Source organism: Brienomyrus brachyistius, chromosome 12 (genome assembly GCF_023856365.1).
Source record: "Brienomyrus brachyistius isolate T26 chromosome 12, BBRACH_0.4, whole genome shotgun sequence".
NCBI lineage: Eukaryota > Metazoa > Chordata > Actinopteri > Osteoglossiformes > Mormyridae > Brienomyrus > Brienomyrus brachyistius.
The window spans coordinates 8,163,109-8,182,705 of record NC_064544.1 but is presented as its reverse complement, the minus strand read 5'-3'; the positions used below and the strand labels follow the sequence as shown (position 1 = coordinate 8,182,705).

The following is a 19,597-nucleotide window of genomic DNA, read 5'->3' as shown; positions in this document are numbered from 1 at the left end:
ACGCGCGCGCGCACACACACACGCACACACAGCTGGCCTGGTGGCTTGGCTGCCATTGAGCTGGTGCTGCGGGTCGCTGCTGGTGCGGTATTCAGGCCATGCCGTGGGGCTCCTCGGCGCCAAAGCCGTGCGCCTTGTTCGCCCTGACGGGGCCAGCCAGCAGTCACGAAAAACAGGGCTCACATATGGGATCGGACAAATAACGAGGCACCCCGGGCCTCGCTCCTCACAGCACTCCTCTATGTCTCTCCCTGCACCCATTCATTTTTACTCCCTCCGTTTATCAATAACATATCTGTCAATTTTATGGCCTCACCTTAAGAATACCGAAGAGCCAAATACAAAAAAAGGGAAAAGTGCACTATAATCATGGCATGAGCTTGGCTCCGGATGACAGAATTCCTCCTTGAAGTCTCACTCGAATAGTTCATCCACCTCATTGCTGTCAAAGCGTAATCTCGAAGAGGAAGGTGGATCCCGGCTCTGTTTCAGAAGGAAGCGGCCATGTTATGACATATTGGCCATGGTAACAGCTCTCAAGAAGCCCCGAGCTTCATTAGCAGTAGTACGTTAACCGAGACGGAAACCGGAGCCCGCTCAGACGGCAGACTTGCAGTGGACACCATCCCGGGCTTAACTTAATTCATACGGGAGGCCCTTCTGGATTCAGCTCGCATAGCAGAGCGAAAACCCCATTGTCATCTGTTCTCTCTCAGCAGAGCGGGCTGCCGGCCGATTCGTCCGAGACGCTCAACTCAAATGTGTGCGAGTGAGTTAGAAAGAAAGGAAGGAGAAAAGATTCAATTTCAGGGAAAAGCGAACAGGCTTTTGGATGACCTAAAACAAGTTCGAAATCTAAACAAGACTTCAAATTAGCGATTTAACCCCAGGGGTCATTCTTGAAACAGCCTGTCAAACAGGAAGTTGTTTTAATTTAATATCTTTGGGCATGAAAGAAGGAAGGCAAGGGTTATCACACTTGAAATCTAATATATTTTCATATAACGATTTGCTGTAGTAGCAATTTTGGTCGTGTGTTTGTTTTTTCTCCAAAGTAGCCGTTTAAACTGTGTAACCAGCCGTACGGCATACTGGTTTAGTTCCCAGCCTATTCACATGCAGAGAGAAATCAGTTATATAGGTCATAATACAGAAAAAAAGACATTCTTTAAGTCCTAATTAATCAATGTCACAAGTCACCGTAACACCAGCTGAATTCTCTGTGCAATTCATTCATTATCCTTTTATTTAAACTTTTGAGGTCTGGATCGTTTTTTTAAAGGAGAGAAAAGAAAATGCTCGCTCGAAAGCATGACTGTTAACTAAAGAAAGAAGTCTTATTTTAACTGCACGACTGATTAAATTAGCAAACCAGGCCAATTTGCTTAGGAGTTTTTTATTTTTTGTAACGGGCCACATTCACGCAGATAATCAAAGCCAGGGCTGCGTCATTTCACTGTGCCATTATTAACAGAACGGTAGAAGTCTGTAAGTGAGATATGGCACGGTCCTCTTCAATAAAACACAACTTTGCCCTGACAACAAAGGCCAGGCGAAGGCCTCAGGTAACCCAATCAGAAGGCAGGGCTGCAGTCACGTTGGGGTGCACATCGCCACATAATCTGCACTCCAGATGTTCTCAATTAGACAGTAAAACGGAGGGGGGAACATGCTATGCTCACCAAAATGGCCGCTTGCTTGAAAGCAAACTCCTTTTTCCTTTAGTAAAAAAGAAATCACGTTCTTTACAAAAGGTGATAAAACAGAGTGTTTCAGCTTTAACAGTTTCATCAAAGCAACATGATTCGATGTGCAAACTGATACATTCTTTTATAAACTGAGTCACTATAGCTTTGACATTTAATCATTTAGCACCAAAACCGCCACACATTCTGGTTTCTTTGTCCTCTGTATCAGTCTAATGAAGATTAATGTAACTCTGAAACTTGTGTGGTCTTTCTGTACAATCTCGTGCACAGTACCAGACTTGTGCATCCGTCAGTTTATTTTGTGCATTTCTCAGGAATCATGTTATTTCACTTACATTTGATTGGATTAAATGAGGATCTTAAAGGTAAAACTTTTGCACACGGACATTTGGTTCAGACCTTCTTTCGACTCCATTCCGCTGCTGAACTGCTAAAGTCTGGTCGCCCCGGTCAAGTTTTCCCTTTGCGGCTATTGCAGTGGCAGAGCATCCTTCAAACTGTCATATGCTCGGTCACGAGGGTCACTGCAGCGCCACGGCAACAGAATCATACGGCGCATGGGCCATGCTCCCCCGCTCCGGTTCCGAGCCTTTGGGTCCTCCCAGTCTCTGCGCCACCTGTTTGGCTATCTCCGCAACTTTAATTGGCGCTAGACATGAAGGAAACGATTTTTACTACACTTGTTGTTTACTTCAAAGCATACCACGCGATGCCAGCTTATTCAGGGCCCTCTCGTGCCCCCTCCAAACTGAATGCTGGCCAAGTACACTGAGCGATTACAGATCCCCGCCTAAAGGGGGCAGCAGCATTCGAGGGAACGCAGCCACCTAAGAGGTGTCTGTGCTCGCGCTCCATTGCTCCCCTAATGGAAAAGTCATAAAATACAGGAAGATAACAATAACATGAACTTTTCGACTGGTGCCAGTCTATCTCTCCCCGTCTGCAGAACCGACGGTAAAGTTCGCTCCTGCACTCCCCCCTGGCCCTGCTCCAATCCCCCTTCTCCCACTGCTCCTAAATTATCCGTCTGCTAGGGTGGAGGGGGAAAGGAGGGGGTGACTCGCTCTCCAGGATGGGGCTTCCTAGCACGTGTGAGCACAGCCGGCTTGACCCAGTGGAGCACACCCTTCAAAACCTCCACTACCCCCCACCCCCCCACTCAAAAAAAAAAAAGAAACAGGAGCTCCTTATGCTTTTCTTCCAAGCTGCTGAGGAAGGTTCACTGGGCTTGAAATAGATGCTTGAATAAGAGGGAGTCACAGAGCTAAATAAGTCACAGGGCCGCCGACGGAAGTGGCTTAGCTGCTAACTAAGTCAGGGGGATGCTGGGGGAGCCTCGTAGCTGCTAACTAAGTCAGAGGGATGCTGGGGGAGCCTCGTAGCTGCTAACTAAGTCAGAGGGATGCTGGGGGAGCCTCGTAGCTGCTAACTAAGTCAGGGGGATGCTGGGGGAGCCTCATAGCTGCTAACTAAGTCAGAGGGATGCTGGGGGAGCCTCATAGCTGCTAACTAAGTCAGAGGGATGCTGGGGGAGCCTCGTAGCTGCTAACTAAGTCAGAGGGATGCTGGGGGAGCCTCGTAGCTGCTAACTAAGTCAGGGGGATGCTGGGGGAGCCTCGTAGCTGCTAACTAAGTCAGAGGGATGGTGGGGGAGCCTCATAGCTGCTAACTAAGTCAGAGGGATGCTGGGGGAGCCTCGTAGCTGCTAACTAAGTCAGGGGGATGGTAGGGGAGCCTCATAGCTGCTAACTAAGTCAGGGGGATGCTGGGGGAGCCTCATAGCTGCTAACTAAGTCAGGGGGATGCTGGGGGAGCCTGATAGCTGCTAACTAAGTCAGAGGGATGCTGGGGGAGCCTGATAGCTGCTAACTAAGTCAGGGGGATGCTGGGGGAGCCTGATAGCTGCTAACTAAGTCAGGGGGATGCTGGGGGAGCCTCATAGCTGCTAACTAAGTCAGGGGGATGCTGGGGGAGCCTCATAGCTGCTAACTAAGTCAGAGGGATGCTGGGGGAGCCTCATAGCTGCTAACTAAGTCAGGGGGATGGTGGGGGAGCCTCATAGCTGCTAACTAAGTCAGGGGGATGCTGGGGGAGCCTCATAGCTGCTAACTAAGTCAGGGGGATGCTGGGGGAGCCTCATAGCTGCTAACTAAGTCAGGGGGATGGTAGGGGAGCCTCATAGCTGCTAACTAAGTCAGGGGGATGCTGGGGGAGCCTCACAGCTGCTAACTAAGTCAGGGGAATGCTGGGGGTTGGTGATATCCTAGAAACACCTAAAGATGTGAAATATCAAGAGGAAAAATCTGTATAGACTTGGACAGGATTTTATTGTTCTGTTCCACGTTTTACAGCACTGTCCTCGGCCAGGTGGAATGCGATCAAAAAACACTAGATATAAAAATGCAGAAGCAAAGAACCAGCTTGCCAGCCTTATGTAGGTCACAGAGCTGCAGATTATTACACCCGGACCTCACCTTAATGCATCTACGTGTCTGTGAGTCGCTTGGGCCACAAACACCACTGGCTTAAAGGCATCTGCTTCCCAGCACTGGCAGTGGCCGATTAAACACTGCAACCGACAGGATCACACTGGCAAATTTATCCATGGGTAGAATCTGTATCAAAAATTAGCTCGCAAAAGCAGCTGAGGGTTTTTGACTCATTTTGAGAGAAATTCAGAACAGCCATGGATAAAACCTCAGGAACGCCCAAATTTCAAGACTGAATATTCATTAAAGTGTGGGTCGCAAAGAGCACTAGTTTAATGAAGTAACATCTTGGTTTTGCATGAGACAATACCGTCATTGTGTATGCACATTCAGCCCTCGAAGCAGGAACAGGTGCGAAAAGCCTCATTTCTCAAACTATACTTACTGAACTTACAAAGACAAACTTTAATCTGGTTATTGTTCATTACAAAAAGTTACATTGAACAAATCAATCTATCCCCATTTCCCATATCTGCTGCTTGGCCATGCCCTGAATGTTACAAAGAAATTTAGATGGATATGGAACTGCAGGGAAGTTATACTAAAGAAATGGTATTTAGCTGCATTTCATTTTTAATCTGCTCCTAAATACCTTCTTCCTGTTTTAGCAAAAGCTCATCTTTCACTGATGAATTTTTCCTTCTACAAGTCCCTCTGCTAAATCGCATGTCTTCCTGAAAAGATGTCCGACTCTTGGTCATTTATTGCTTCCGAAGTGCAGAAGTGGAAAGAGGAAACAACCGGGGAGGGTGATGTTCTGACCGGAGACGAGCTCAGAGCAAACAAACTGTGACTGCACGTTCTAGCAAAGTGCTTTGTCGACTCAAAACACCCTGCAGATGAGTTGTGAAGATAATATTTGTTGCGGAAACATCCACTCTCCAAAGAAAAAAATAAACAAAGACTTTTGTTCATTTTTATTACCTTCTATTAAGTACTTTGATTGCTGCATCTCTGGCATCCTTGAAGGATTTAATAATGAACTGATCTTGCAGGTTAAACTATCAAGAAAGATGCTTGGATTTATTCCATTAAAGGCAGTAAAATGCCTAAAATACTACGCGATTCTCCAGTTGTTTTCCTGTTTAAATTCTAAATGGTTATATAATGATAAGGTTCATTAGAAGTTCTCTTGGGTAACGCACAGCCACAGTAGGCTGGAGGGATAAGGGCGGGGTAGACGTCCTGTCCGCAGAACGCGACACCATGACCCCAGAGGGTGTCTCGCGACACGTGTCCCCGGGTAATGAGGAGTGTTCAGTTTCAGTCTGCCATCCGAGGGTATCGGCATTACTGGGCAACCATCACGCCACACGTCACTCTAAGACGGACAAACGCCAGTGTGACCCGGGCAGCTGTTGCGTTCTTGGGTCCATCAAATTCCCCTGCGCTCAGATCTCCGCCGAAAACGCTTCCTGAGAGAGTCCCCGGAATCCACCCGCTTGACGTCTGCCTGCCTGAGCGTGCTGAAGGACGATTGTAGAGACGCATGCACCGAGGCTTCTGGGAAACCCCCTGCTAAGCACTGCAGGTACAAGAATACAAGGTCTCCTTATGGTGACCTTTGTTGAAGCGGGAATGGGGCCACCAGTGATAGTTTATCCTCCCGTCTTGTTGCCCTCAACCAGGCACAGATCGGAATCCCCCTGAGGTTGTTATGAGCACACCCCTGTGCCCTGTTAATACTTCGGCTGCTCTGGGAGACCACCTACTTCGGAGGTAAACAGATGTTCCAGCCCCCTGACCTAAACCCTGCACCTTTAGACTGACCCCTCAAATAAGCATGGCCGTTCCTGCCACATTACTGGCTGGATTTACTGTCTGAGGGGTCCTCGGCCTGGCCTTACATCTCGCAGTACGCGGCTTGTCCCTCTACCCTCCGCCGACTCTCTCTGCCTACCACGGTTTCCTGTTTCGCCGCCTTTCCACGGCACACGCTGCTATCCTTTCGCTTTGCTTTTAGCTCCTTCGTGTTTCCCTTCAGGCTAAGTTACGCAGCTAATGCGCCTCGTTACAGTGACTCTCACGCACAGGATCGCGGGAAACGGTTCAGTGTGAATTTCAAAAGAGCGAGGCTGAGAAACAGCTGCCCTTCCATCCCCTCCATTAAGCGAGCCTCCTCAAACAGGCATATCACGTTTTTTATAACACAATACGCGAGCCCGGCTCCTTTCTTTCCCTTCCTTCACTTCTTCTTAAGCCAGAGGAGAGTTCAAGAACAATGTTGCTCATTCCATTTTGCCTCTTTAACTCGCAGGGTTTCTGGCAAACATCCGCCTCTCCCCCGATGAAGATGGATAGTTGGCTGTACCTACGAACCCCCGATCATTAGGCCTTAGCATGGCCTGCTTTCCTCGAGGCCTCTGCCAGGCCGCATCCACGCTCCAGCACGGGAGAGGGAGAGAGCACGGAGCAAAGCAAACAATAATAGGATACCTCTATCTCCCTCGACCATCTGCACTCCATTTTGTAACGTCCAAGACCACTGGCAGGAGCGTGGAAGCTCCCCTCGGCCGAATCCAAGATCCAGACCCACGAAAAACAACCTCGCTCCCGCTTCCTCTGGCCTCTGTCATAAATGGAGTCCATTTCGGAATGTCTTAAATCTGTCACTGGACAAAGCCAGAAAAGGTAAAACAGCTCTATCTAAGTGGTAGTTCCAAGAATCAAATCGAACAGTAGGCAGGATTTTTAAAACAAAAGGATTTCAGCGGGCAGCTGGCCCCCATGATGATTAACCCCTCTGTCGGAGCAAAGGCATGTAAGTGTATAGTTTTACCCCATCAAACTATAATTTGACAAATGCCCCTCGCCTTTTTTAAAAAGGCTTCTCCCTTCCCAGCTCATAAACAGACACCCACCTAAAGCAAAAACATTTAAACCCAGAAAAATCTGGACGTAATGCAAGCAGTTACATTTTTCATCCTCCCCCCACCCCAACAGAGAGGGGAAAAAGGCATTCCTTCAAAGGACAAGCCAGTTTCATTTTCAGGACTTTTCCATCGACCAGTCCCAGGAGAGTTATTCAAAAGTAAAAGATGATTTGCAAACTCTCCCTTATCCACCTTTAAGACCATAGCAGGCAAAGAGAAAAGGGTACTTTGTCTGAACCAGAAAGTCTGTGTTTACCCTGACTACAGGTGGTTACCTGCTTGGTTAGTAAACTGCTACACAGTCCATTGAGAGTACTAACTGGATGAGATGGAGTCCGGTACAATCTTGAAACTTCCAAGCAGTTATATTTGATGAACTATAAAGAAAATGACTTATGGTCTACTGGCAATAGGTCTACTGGTAAGTCACCTCTCAGAAGTCTGAAAGTCCAACTTTAAAACTGCACAGGGCTGCAAGCCCGTAAAATGTGGTATGTAATCAAATAATATCAAACTATTATTTTTTCCATTACAAGTCACGCACTGTCGTTAAGTGCTAAGCAGATTAAAATTTCCTCTGGAAGTAAAACGGAGAACATGGATTCCGAATGATTTAGGACTTGTGCGTGTGTTTGATTTTATAGTTGGATTTCAGCTATATTTTGTCAGCTGGGGCTGTAAATGCATGTGATGGAAGCTATGCTTTCACAGGCCTGAAAAACACCACCTCTGTGAATAGCAAAAACAATAACAAAAGAAAAACAAAAAGGAGGAATTAATTTACATTCAGAAAAAGAAGAAAAATGAATGCATACCAACAGGCCAATAATGAGGTTAAATTTTAGGTTCCAACTGAAATTTCCGAAACACTAACATACTCTCACATTTGTTTTTTATTTAAGGAGTGTCCAGCGCTTAGCCACCAAATCTGGGTTTAGGATTTCAGTCTTCGACTCCCAGGAATTTATTCCATCCCACAGGGAACATTTTAAAGGAATCAGAAGAGACGCTTCACATGATGCCTTCTCAAAGGGTAGCTTAAGTTTCAGTACCAAAGGTAAAGAAAAAAAAAACTCCATTCAGCAAGTCTTAAGAAGTCACCCAATTTTATGGTCATTTATTCCCTGCAGAGGCTGAGCCCCCCCCCCCCCCCCCCTCCCACCTCGTCTCAGCACCGTTTCTCACTCAAATCCCATGTAATATGTTTTTGTCCTTTCACTCTCCCAAAACAAGCTCATACCTGGTTAAATCCTGGACATAAAGTCCTTTTCCTTATTTGTCAGTCTTTCTGGTTTTCTTTACCCCAGCGACAGCAGGACCACACTTAATCCCAGGATTCACTTCACTTGCATCTCCTTCCCAGTTTAAGACTGGTACCTAAGATAATGTTACACCATTTCCTCTTTTTTTGTTTCTGGGAACTGGAACGATAAACTTGCGCTGCCGAAATCCCGCCTCATACATGAGAAGTCATCTATATTTAATAAAACCCACGATATGAGCTATAAGCACAATAAAAACATACAGGGAATTCAATTAATGTGAATATGTATGCTTTAGGTGAAACCTTCTATGCATTGCTTATTTGGACTTTGAAACAAAGCTTTGCTTTACATTGCCTTTACTTAATTACTTTTAGGCAAAGGAAACGGTTAAAGGGGAAAAAAATGACCTGGAAAACAGAATCTCTCTCCAGCCAGCAAAGCACAGCGAAGCAGCACAGTAAATAAAAACAGGCATCGCTCACCTCAGCTCTCTGTGTTCTGGGGAGACTGGAATCGGCCTCAATGGCATAAACATCCACCAGGTAGAGGTCCGAGCCCTGCTCCCGGTCCAGCTCAGCAGCAGTCTGGATGACTCCTGTGTGCCGTCCGATGGTGAAGAGACGACCCACGGATCTACCATCGCAGCGCACGGACACAATGTAAAATTCCACCTTGCTGCTGGAGCCTCGGGGACTGGAGGCGTCGAGGGAGATGACATTGGTGCCGGGCGGCTGACCCTCCTTCAGGATGGTGATGTACTTGGGCTGCGAGAAGACAGGGCCATCTGCGCCCTGCAGAATGATGGTCAGCTCGGACCTGGAAGACTTCCTTTCTGTCCCGAGGTCTGTAGCTGACACGGTTAAGCTGTAGACAAGCCTCGATGGTACCAAAGGCGAGGCGACCCGGATGTCCCCGCTGTACCGGTCCATTATGAAGGTGTCTGAGTCCCCTGTCACCAACTCATACTCAACCTCTCCATTTGGCCCTTCATCTGGGTCAAAGGCCACCACAGTGGTAAGGATCGAGCCAATCACAATTGTGGACTCGGCCACCAGTGCATTCTGGGAGATAAAAATTGGGACATTGTCATTTTGATCAGTTACCCAAACTGTAACGTTTTTTAGGGCAAAGCGCCTGAATTCCACTGGAACTGCCTGGTCTGTTGCTTTCACTGTAAGTTCAAAGAGATTGGAGAATTCCCTATCAATCTCCTTATTTGTGTATATCACCCCTGTGACAGAATCAATGATGAAGTGGTTTCCTCTAGGTGTCTGCTTAATGATAGAATACTCCAGTTGCCCATTGATGTCTGCATCTGTGTCATGAGCAATTATGGTCATTATCGAGGTAGGGACCGGAAGGTTCTCAGAAATAGACTTAAAAATATCTCCAGGGGCAAAACTTGGAGGATTATCATTAAAGTCTCTGACATGAATAGTCACTGGAATTGATGAGAACCTTGGGGGTCTCCCATTGTCCTTTGCAGTAACGTTTAATTTATATAGGGACTGAGTTTCAAAATCCAGCTTCTTCACAAGAAAGATACTCCCAGTGAACGGGCTGATGCTGAAGGTGCCGTGGTTGTTTGTTGCGGCGATGCTGTAAGTCACCTCAGCATTGTCCCCTGCATCCGAGTCGGTGGCACTCACAGATACCACCAGCTCCCCAACCCTCATATTCTCCAAAACATCGACACTCAGAGCAGCTTTAGGGAAAGAAGGGGAGTTGTCATTCTCATCCAAAATGCTGATACTTAACATGCATGAGGAGGAAAGTGGCACAAGTCCCGAATCAACTGCTATGATTTTGAGGGAATAGGATGACGTAGCTTCATAGTCAAGTTTTCCCACTAGAGTGATCTGGCCATTGTTGCCGTCGATCATGAACTGTTTCTCCTCATTCCCTTCCTTAATATAGTAGCGGACTAGTCCATTGTCATTCTCATCAACATCTGAGGCAGACACCCTCAGAAGCTGTGTCATGTTCTGGGCAGACTCAGAGATAGAAGCAAGGTAAATGTCTTTAGTGAATCTGGGTGGGTTGTCATTGATGTCTCCGACATAAACTTGTACTTTGGCCTGGTCTTTCAATGCCTTGGGCAATCCTTGGTCTGAGGAAACGACAGTGAAACTGAACACAGCAGCTCCTCTTCGCCTCATCAGCAATTCTCGGTCCAGCTGCAGCGTGCTGGTCAGCTCCCCGGTAATGGCGTTCAGTTCGAAGTTTGGCTGCGGTGTCTCAAAGGTATATCTGACCTCACTGTTTGGCCCATAATCTTTGTCCTCTGCAAAGACCCGCCCCACTAAGGACCCCCTTTTCTGCTCCTCTTCAAAATAGAACACGTAATTTGTACTGTTAAACAGTGGCCGGTTATCATTCACATCATCCAAGATGACCGTGACATTGACAGTGTTACTAAGAGGCTCCACTGCCCTGTCTGCGGCCACGACCAGCAGGTCATACCTGTCTTGTACCTCTCTGTCTAACTTATCCTTGATATACAACTGCCCATCGGGAAAAATTCCGAAAACATCCCCATTGTTTCCACCAATTATGTCGTACATGATCTCCCCATTCAGACCAGAGTCTTTGTCAATGGCTTCCACTTTAAAGAATCTACTATTCACAGGTTCTGATTCAAGAATAGTGACCTCATAGGAGAGCTGATCGAACACTGGGGCATTGTCATTGACGTCGTACACACTGACCGTCACAATCAGGGTCGAGGTACGCTGAGGAACCCCCATGTCAGATGCCAGCACCTCCACCTGATATGAACTTGTGGATACTTCCAAAGGCCCCGTTAGGGTGATGAGACCACGCTTCTCGTGTATGTGGAAAAGGCCTTTGGGGTTCTGCCTGAGGCTATACGTCACCATACCATTGGAGCCCTCATCAGAGTCCACAGCCTTCGCCTGGAATATGTGATGCCCAGTGCCCCAATTTTCCACAGTGCTGACATGTTCAACAACGTGGGGAAAATGAGGGGCGTTGTCATTTAAATCCTTAACAGTTATGTTAACAAGAGCCTGGCCTGTTACCTCCCCCCCTTTCGCTATAACTTTAAGTTGGTAAAACGATTGCTCCTCCCTGTCTATCAGACTGGAGGCGGTGATCTGACCAGTAACACTATTGATGCTAAACAGGCCACGCTGGTCCCCAGAGGAAATTAAGTAGGTGATATTGGTGTTCAGATCAACTGTGGATGCAGACACGGTGCCGATTACGGTGTCCACAGCTACATTTTCGAATATCACAAAACTGTAGACACTCTGGCTAAAGGATGGGGGGTTGTCCTGGATGTCGATCACTGTTATGGTGACAATGGCAGGGGTGTGAGAGCGAAGGTTGCCGCCGTCAGCTGCAGTCACCTGCAACTGGTAAGCTGTCCTCTCCTCCCTGTCTAGAGAAACCAGCGTTGTGATCTTACCTGTGCTACTGCTAACGTGGAACCTAAAATTGTCCCCGGCTGTGATCATGTATTTTACGGTGCCATTCCTACCCAAATCGGGATCCGTGGCTGACACAGTAGTGACATAAGAGCCAGGAGGTTCGTTTTCCTTAATGTTGGCAAAGTACTGCAGGGGGTAGAAAACAGGCCGGTTGTCGTTAATATCTTTCAGCGTTATGTTCACCTTGCCGACAGAATGAAGTGGCGGCGAGCCAGAATCCGTTGCGTGGATGTGGAGCAGATACGTTTCTTGTACTTCTCTGTCCAGTTCAGCGGCAGCACTCAGCCTGCCAGAAACGGTATCAAGGCGGAACAAATCCAGCACACTGGGCGGGGTCTCAGGGTCAAGGGAGAACCTCACAGTCCCATTGGCTCCCAGGTCGTTGTCGGTAGCTGACAGTACCACGAGGTCGGTGCCAGCTGAGCAGTGCTCCACCACAGAAACGTGATAGGTGATCTGAGCGAATGTGGGGACTTGATCATTGACATCCGTTATGTTCACGATCAAGGTTGTGTAGGAGATTCTGGGCTGTACTCCTTGGTCTTTGGCACTGATATTCAGCACAATCTCTGACGCAACCTCCCTGTCCAGCAGAGCGGCGCTAGTGACCAGACCGCTGTTCTCACTGATGGCAAACCAGCCCAGACTGTTTCCAGACACTAGAGAGTAGCGCAGGTTGGCATTCTGCCCAGAGTCACCATCTGTTGCTGAAACCCCTTTAATGTAGCTGCCTTTTGGAACGTCCTCACTGATGTCAACCCTGTACAGAGCCTCCTGGAATATGGGCGGGTGGTCATTGATATCATTCACAAAAATGACCAAACTAGCAAAAGAAGACCTTGCCATAGGCTTTCCATTGTCAGACACAGAAACAGTCAGGTTATAGGAAGAAATTCGTTCCCTGTCTAAAACACTGGCCACTTTAATCAAGCTAAGATTTGGGACTGGAGACGTATGAACTTCAAAATGTCTTTGCTCATTCCCCCCTAAAATTGAGACAGATATGTTGCCATTAGCTAACGGGGAATCGGAATCTGAGACTGTCAATAAAGCTACGACTGTCCCAATTGGAGCATTTTCATCAACAGAGGCAAATTTGGAGCTGGTTGGAAAATATCTGAACTTCACCACAGGGTCATTGTCATTAACATCCAGAAGCTTTATGGTTGCCTCTGACCTACCAGAGAGAGAAGGAACCCCACCATCCACAGCATGAATAGTTAATGAATACTCCTTCTTGGTCTCAAAATCTAAAGTTTCTTTGATAATAATTGTACCTGCTTCAGGGTCAATTTGGAAAGGGGTTCCCTCATCTAAAAAGTACCTGATATCCGCATTGGTTCCCTCATCCTGGTCTTTCGCTGTTATTTGTAATACACTAGAACCAACTTCTGCATCTTCAAAAACAGTGGCTTGGTAGTGGTCCTCCTCAAACATAGGTGGGTTGTCATTTATATCTTGAATTGTCACATTTACTTGAAGGTAGCCAAACCTTTTGGGGTCCCCTTTGTCTTCCACCTCAATTAGGAGCTGATAAAAAGGAGTCAGCTCCCTGTCTAAACCGCCCGTTGAAACCAAGTGCAGGAAGGCTCCCTCTCCGCTCGGATTGACTGTAATATCCAAACGAAACTTCCCCTGATCATTACCATTCACAATTTTGTAGGTAGTATGATCAACTCCGTTACTCCCAATGTCGGAATCGGTTGCTGTATCTAAAATCACTTGTCTGCCGCTGCTAGCATCCTCCTTAAATGACACCACTATAGATGCGTCTGGAAAGACGGGCAAGTTGTCATTTATATCCATAACTACAATCCTGACTTCTGTTGGATATGTCGGTTGACTGGAGAGCACCACAACATTAATTATATTACTCTGCAAAACTTCTCTGTCAATCACTGACGTTGTATAAATGATGCCAGTAGTGCCGTTGATCGCAAAAAGTTTGTGATTTTCGCTGAATCGGTAGGTGAAGCTCGGCTTTGTTTCAATCGTGCCCACGTAGGTGCCCACGGGTTGCTCCTCCAGCACCTGAAACTCCTGACGAACTTGGCTGGTTGAAGAGCGCTCCCATAAAGTCCACAGCATCAGCAGAATTAAATAAAATCGATCCAAAGCCCTACCTGAAAGCGCCATGGTCAAAATCCCAGTCCAGCTTTCTATGACAATCTTCTTGTCTCTTATGCATTAAACTTTGATTCCTTTAACAAACGTTTGCAGCAATATTCATGATCCCGCGACTTTAAGTATGAATCCCGACATAATTCTGATGGTTAAAAGAAGTAATCCTTTTTAGTTTAGGTGAAATTATTTCTTCTATTTTCTTTCTTCTTCTTGATTTAAATTGTTCACGCTGCAAAAATCAGCAAAGGAATAATTCCGTGCATCATCAAGTTGCGAGCGCTGCAATAGAGTCCCCCTGATTGTCAAAGTGATTCTTCAAACTTTCCCGGAGCAGCAGAATGCATCTCTGCGTGAAACTTTCTTGTTATAACAAAACTGCCATCCCAAACAAAAATGCAAATACAAAATAATGTTGTTTAGATAAATAAATGAAGACCTTAATTTCTGGATGGACTAATATTTCGCGAAGTTTAGTTGAAACTCTAAAATAAATTGCAGACAAAATGAAGAGGTACAGGCGAAGCGAGGTTTCGGGTTATTAGCGCCAATCGTGCATCCACGCAGCCTCTAGCAGTATAACGCTGAAGAAACTTCAGTCATTAAGACTGTAACTTACAACAAAGCCCCAGCCTGCTCAACTCCCGCCCATCTCGTACGCTATTGGCTATCAGGGCAAAGTTCCGCCTCCTGCTGAATTTCTATTGCGCCGTAAACCCGAACTCTGTTCGGCTGTTGTTGATAACAATGTCAATCAAACTAATATGCGACTAATAAGAAGGTAAGTGGGTAGCAGGTAGATGTCTTAAGTACGGGACCGTTAACCCTTATTCTCAGAAGCGGAAAGTAGGTCTTACTTAATAATGTACTTTCCACCGTGCGCCTGGAGTACTCCCGCTTGATTCTAAACAGTTTCTGACTTATGAAGTAATGCAAGTGTTTTAAATAAATGCACTACTTAAAAAAACAATTTTGTAAAATTGCAAAATTGCTAAACGAAAGGACTGAATTACAGTTCTTTAAACTTAAAGGTAACTGTGATTCCGAACCCCCAATGAACAAATTTATGCACATCATTAAATAAATGATTTTAATAAAGAAATATACCAAAATCAGAAGATTAGAATTTATTAAAATGGGCAATATACAGTATAGCTAGATTTTATGACAGAAAATGAACATCGTTAATTCTTTTCCTAATTCATATTACATTCAACTAAATGCAAAACAATAATAATTAAAATAGTGATTTAACAATTAATGGACACGGGTACTAAGACTATGAGTATATATATATATATATATATATATATATATATATATATATATATATATATATATATATATATATATATATGTTATTTTGAATTATTATTTGCAAAGAGAGTGAAGCTACTACTAGGACTGTATATTGTTTGTATTCGACGTTTTTCATTTTCTGATGGTCAAGTGTTGCCATCTAGTGTCCTTAAATTTCATTGCCCGATTTAAACATTCTCTATTACAGCCACATACAATCGCAGTTATGCTGTAATGATATAAAATGTACAGCGTTTATTGGTTTAAAACTGCAAATATATAATCTCATTCTTGTTTAAGAATTACGTGCTTATCAGTGAGATTGTACGTTGCTCAAATAAATGCAACGTCCTTTGTAATGAGCTGTTGTCGATAATAGGATTTAGAAGCCCTTAAAAGCAACAGCAGTTCAGCGGCAATCGAGGTCAACACGGATATGACTAGACTTGAGTAATTCAATTATACAGCAGGAATACTGGCCTAAAAAGTGGTCACACACTGTGGACATTATCAAAGCAGATTACTGTCCGACCTCGCCTCCGTGTCCTGCCGCCCATGGCATGTAAACTGTTAAATAAAACCACATTTTAATATAAAAAATGGTCCAAAATGGTTATATGATGCGACAGTAATCCGTGATACTATACACATCGAATAAAAATATTTAATTCAACGAATATTTAATTCCCATCGGCCGACCAGGTTCAAAATAATTCTTTTTTTAGGAACAAAATGTCTTTTTGTTGGGCTTTGAATGCAGGCGTACGGTAGCGGAAAGCAGATTAAACGGACGTGGGCAGTACTTCAATTTTCTTGTATCAACCGCCTCAAGACATTCCCCAGTGCTAACATATAGTTAGAACAATTATTCGCAGGGCTGACATTAAAAGCAGATTTTATTCAGCTTAAAGGTTCATTTATTCATTCATTGAGTCAGTCAGTCAGTCATTATATTGTAAATGATCTGTTATAAATATATACATGTCTGAAGTATCTAATTCAGTATCACATTGCTATTTAAGAAAAATCTTTGTCTCTATATTTGTTTCCTTCCTCATAAACATTATCACACTGATCGTTGGAAGTGTCATACAAATAGCAGATTTCGGGGATTTTCGAAACAGTGTTTAATATAAAATGACATGAGTATTAAAAAGCATGGCTGTCTCCTGGTATGATTAATTTTTAATGATTGACACCTGGCATCTCTAAATCGCCCATAGTATGAGCGCGTGGATGTCCGGTAATGGCTGCGCTCCCCTGTCCTGTGCTTCCTGCGATCGCTTCCACACTCAGGTGCTGCTTCCCAGGATAAGCAGTTGGAGCAGGTATGGATGGCTGAATGGATGCATATTCCTTTAAAAAACTCACATTTGAATGGGAATGATATTGTGCTTCACTATGCGCTCGCAAATGTGAAGTTTAAGTTTTAAATGTTAGATTCAGTTGCCATTAACAAAGAGAATGTTGCAGAAATGACATTTGTAAATTACACATTTATATTACGTGTGCTGAGGCACCTCAAGCTCAGTAAATCCAAGTCAAGGTGTGTCAGGTCAAAAAAGTGTAAATGGCATTAGATAATACAAATGCTACGTTACGCAACTGTTAGACCCATATGTGTTAATATGTAGCACAGCTGATGTAAAAAAAATGTATACAATACAGTTGTTTTGACATCCACTGGCAGTATTATTAATTGCTATAAAATCCTTATTTACCAGTGATATGGGTGACATGGCATATAGCTTATTGTAACTAATTTGTATTTCAGTGGCCTGAGAATCAATTAATCAATAAGAACATAAAAACATAACAATGAATCTTTAAATAGCACTATTTTAACCACAGTGTTTACAAAGTGCTTTACAGGCATCTAAAAGAGAGGAATTAAAATAAGCATAACAATAAGCACAGAAAAAATAAAAATAGAAGCCGTTTTAAAAAATAAATAAGGACGATAATGAAATGGCACCAGAACACGGGACTTCAACCGCCATCGTTCTCAATAGACCTCCAACTTTAGACCGCCCTCTTTGGTCTGTGTAGGGGACCTCCCTCTCTGGACCTCATGCAAGGGGGCATGAACCCCTGTCACACTGGGACCCAAACCCAGTGTTATCTGGGGGACTCAAGCCCCAGAGTATTACAGAGTGTAATGCGAGAGCCTGCAAAGTTTTTGTGATCCGATGCCATCCCAAGACAGGATATACGAGATGCAGCCCCAGTCTGTGGCACTATAGGCATCAATGTGCAAGTCAGATACTGAACACAGAGAGAACATTCTGCTCACTGCTGCTGCTAGAGTAAGCAAGGTGGGTTCTGAGCACATCCCTCCAGACCCATTAATGTCATTACTAAATCCTCGCTGTCTGTTCCAGACTCTACCAATCATTGGCAAAGTATTTCAGTTACATTTTCTTTCACAGAAATATGAATCCGGATAACAACGTCCAGCTACCCATTTATTTCTAGTACTCTATTAAGTCCTTTTGACAGATTTCACTTTTTTTCATTAATTTCAAAATAATGAAAACCATGAATGAATCATGAACATCACACCAGGTCAGAGGCAACAGAATATTGAACAAAACCGCCAAGCTCTGAAATTGCCCACCGCTGGCTTATAATATGTTCTTTGAAGAAGTTATGTTCACAAAAGCACGTAGTACGTTCCCATAAAAGCTGTGAACCTACTGTAAAACACGGTCGAGTAATAAAAATCCAAAGATCAAAACATGTCTATCAACCAGGAATTGCGAGAGTGCATTAATACGCTAATGTGAACCAGAAGAACCTATCATTTTCAACACACTTGCTGTCATCAGTCATCTAGTTTAGGAGGCCTCCCACCCCATAAAAAAAATGAGTTTTCCACTGTGATGGTGGAAGAACAGTGTGGACATTTATATGGTAAATGCACACTAAATTAAACTTGAATAATGCTAGATTTTTCTTTTTAAAAAGATAAAGACGCATTGTATTACAAATACAAATGGTTCTGTAATCCAAAAATGACCTCAAAGAGTCACTTCCTGTGTGCTAATGCCAGAGGTGATTCTAGGGACTCTGGCGGCCCCTGGGGGCAAAATACTCCATTAGCCTCTCCAACTGACCCTCCCCCGGTATCGCAATTATTCTAGCATGAAAGCTAAATTAGCAACAGCCTCTCAACAAAAAGAACGAGTGGTATATTTTCACTTTTGTGAAAAATAGAATACACAAATGTCACAGATTTTGTCGTTGCGACGTGCTATGTAATCAGCCGCCCTCTGGGGCCCCCTTCCAACTCAGGGGCCCCAGGCAACTGTCTGCCTTGCCTGTCCTGTCGCCACACCTCTGGCCGATGCCAGGTATTGCAGACCAGAATAACCAGATCGAAATGAGTTCACCCAGGGCCCATCCTGTTAATTGGCCTTTTGAATATACCACAAAACCTTTATTGTTGGCAGAGACAAGGGCATTGAATTAACACCGAGTCTTTTTCAGGGAACGGCCGCGAGGCTGGCTGAATTCCGACGCTGAGCGTGGTCTGTTGCACAGCTTTATTTGTTTAATATGCCTTTCGGGTTCAATCCGTCCTTCTAATTTTCACAGGGGTTTTCCTCCAGCACATCGTTTTCATCGGCAGAAGCAAAGGCCCCCCTGTATCACGCAGCCCACTGTCTCTTTGAACAAACCCTGTGGTACTTGGACAGACTCAACTGTGAGCTGAGCTCACAAAGGACACTTAAAAGGAAAACCCCTGTGGAACAGAATGTGGCAGGAGACTGACTGTGGAAGAAAAAAAACTTTCCATATGTTTGATTCTGTGGTCAGTCCATTTGAGCATATATTCCTCAAAGATTGATGTTTAACTCATTGGTTGAATGTGCTACTGGATGTACTGCAGCATGATGACAATGCTCCCGATGGTGTTAAAATATACTCTGTCATCGGGAAATGGATGCATTTAAAGAAACCCCCCAATTATACATTTATCTGATGCTTTTATCCAAAGCAGCTTAAAGTAGAGGGATGGGTTGCATTGTTTGTTTAATTGGGGAGGGGCGTCTCTGCTAATCGAACCCGCAACCTTCACATTGTTAGAATAATGCTGAAATTGTGGATCTATTTGGACATACAAAAATGTTAAGGGGGGGGGGGGGGGGGGGGGGGGGGGAATGGTTCTTTCTAAATTCCTTCATTCTGCCAACCAACGACCAGCATCCTGCAATGCGTAGCTGTAACCAGTAGGTGTCCCCATTGTAATACCATGTTTATCCAGCAAGCAAGCATTTGGCCCTCCGTTCCCTTCTTTAAAAAAATGCCACTGACAGATTATTGCCCTCTTATCGAAAGGAAACACATTTCCCAAAACCCCCTCTTCAAGTGCACTTAAATAGTTCG

At 44.7% G+C, this 19,597-nt stretch overlaps 1 protein-coding gene across 1 annotated transcript in view; it reads right to left on the bottom strand.

The window, feature by feature from the left end:
* Window positions 1–14,489, bottom strand: part of LOC125704757 (protocadherin Fat 4) — an 80,007-nt gene extending 65,518 nt beyond the window's left edge. The window contains exon 1 of the mRNA XM_048970763.1: window positions 8,819–14,489. Coding sequence (XP_048826720.1) covers window positions 8,819–13,924 — 5,106 coding nt within the window. The 5' untranslated portion in view covers window positions 13,925–14,489. The remainder of the gene's footprint in view (window positions 1–8,818) is intronic.
* Window positions 14,490–19,597: the final 5,108 nt, after the last annotated feature.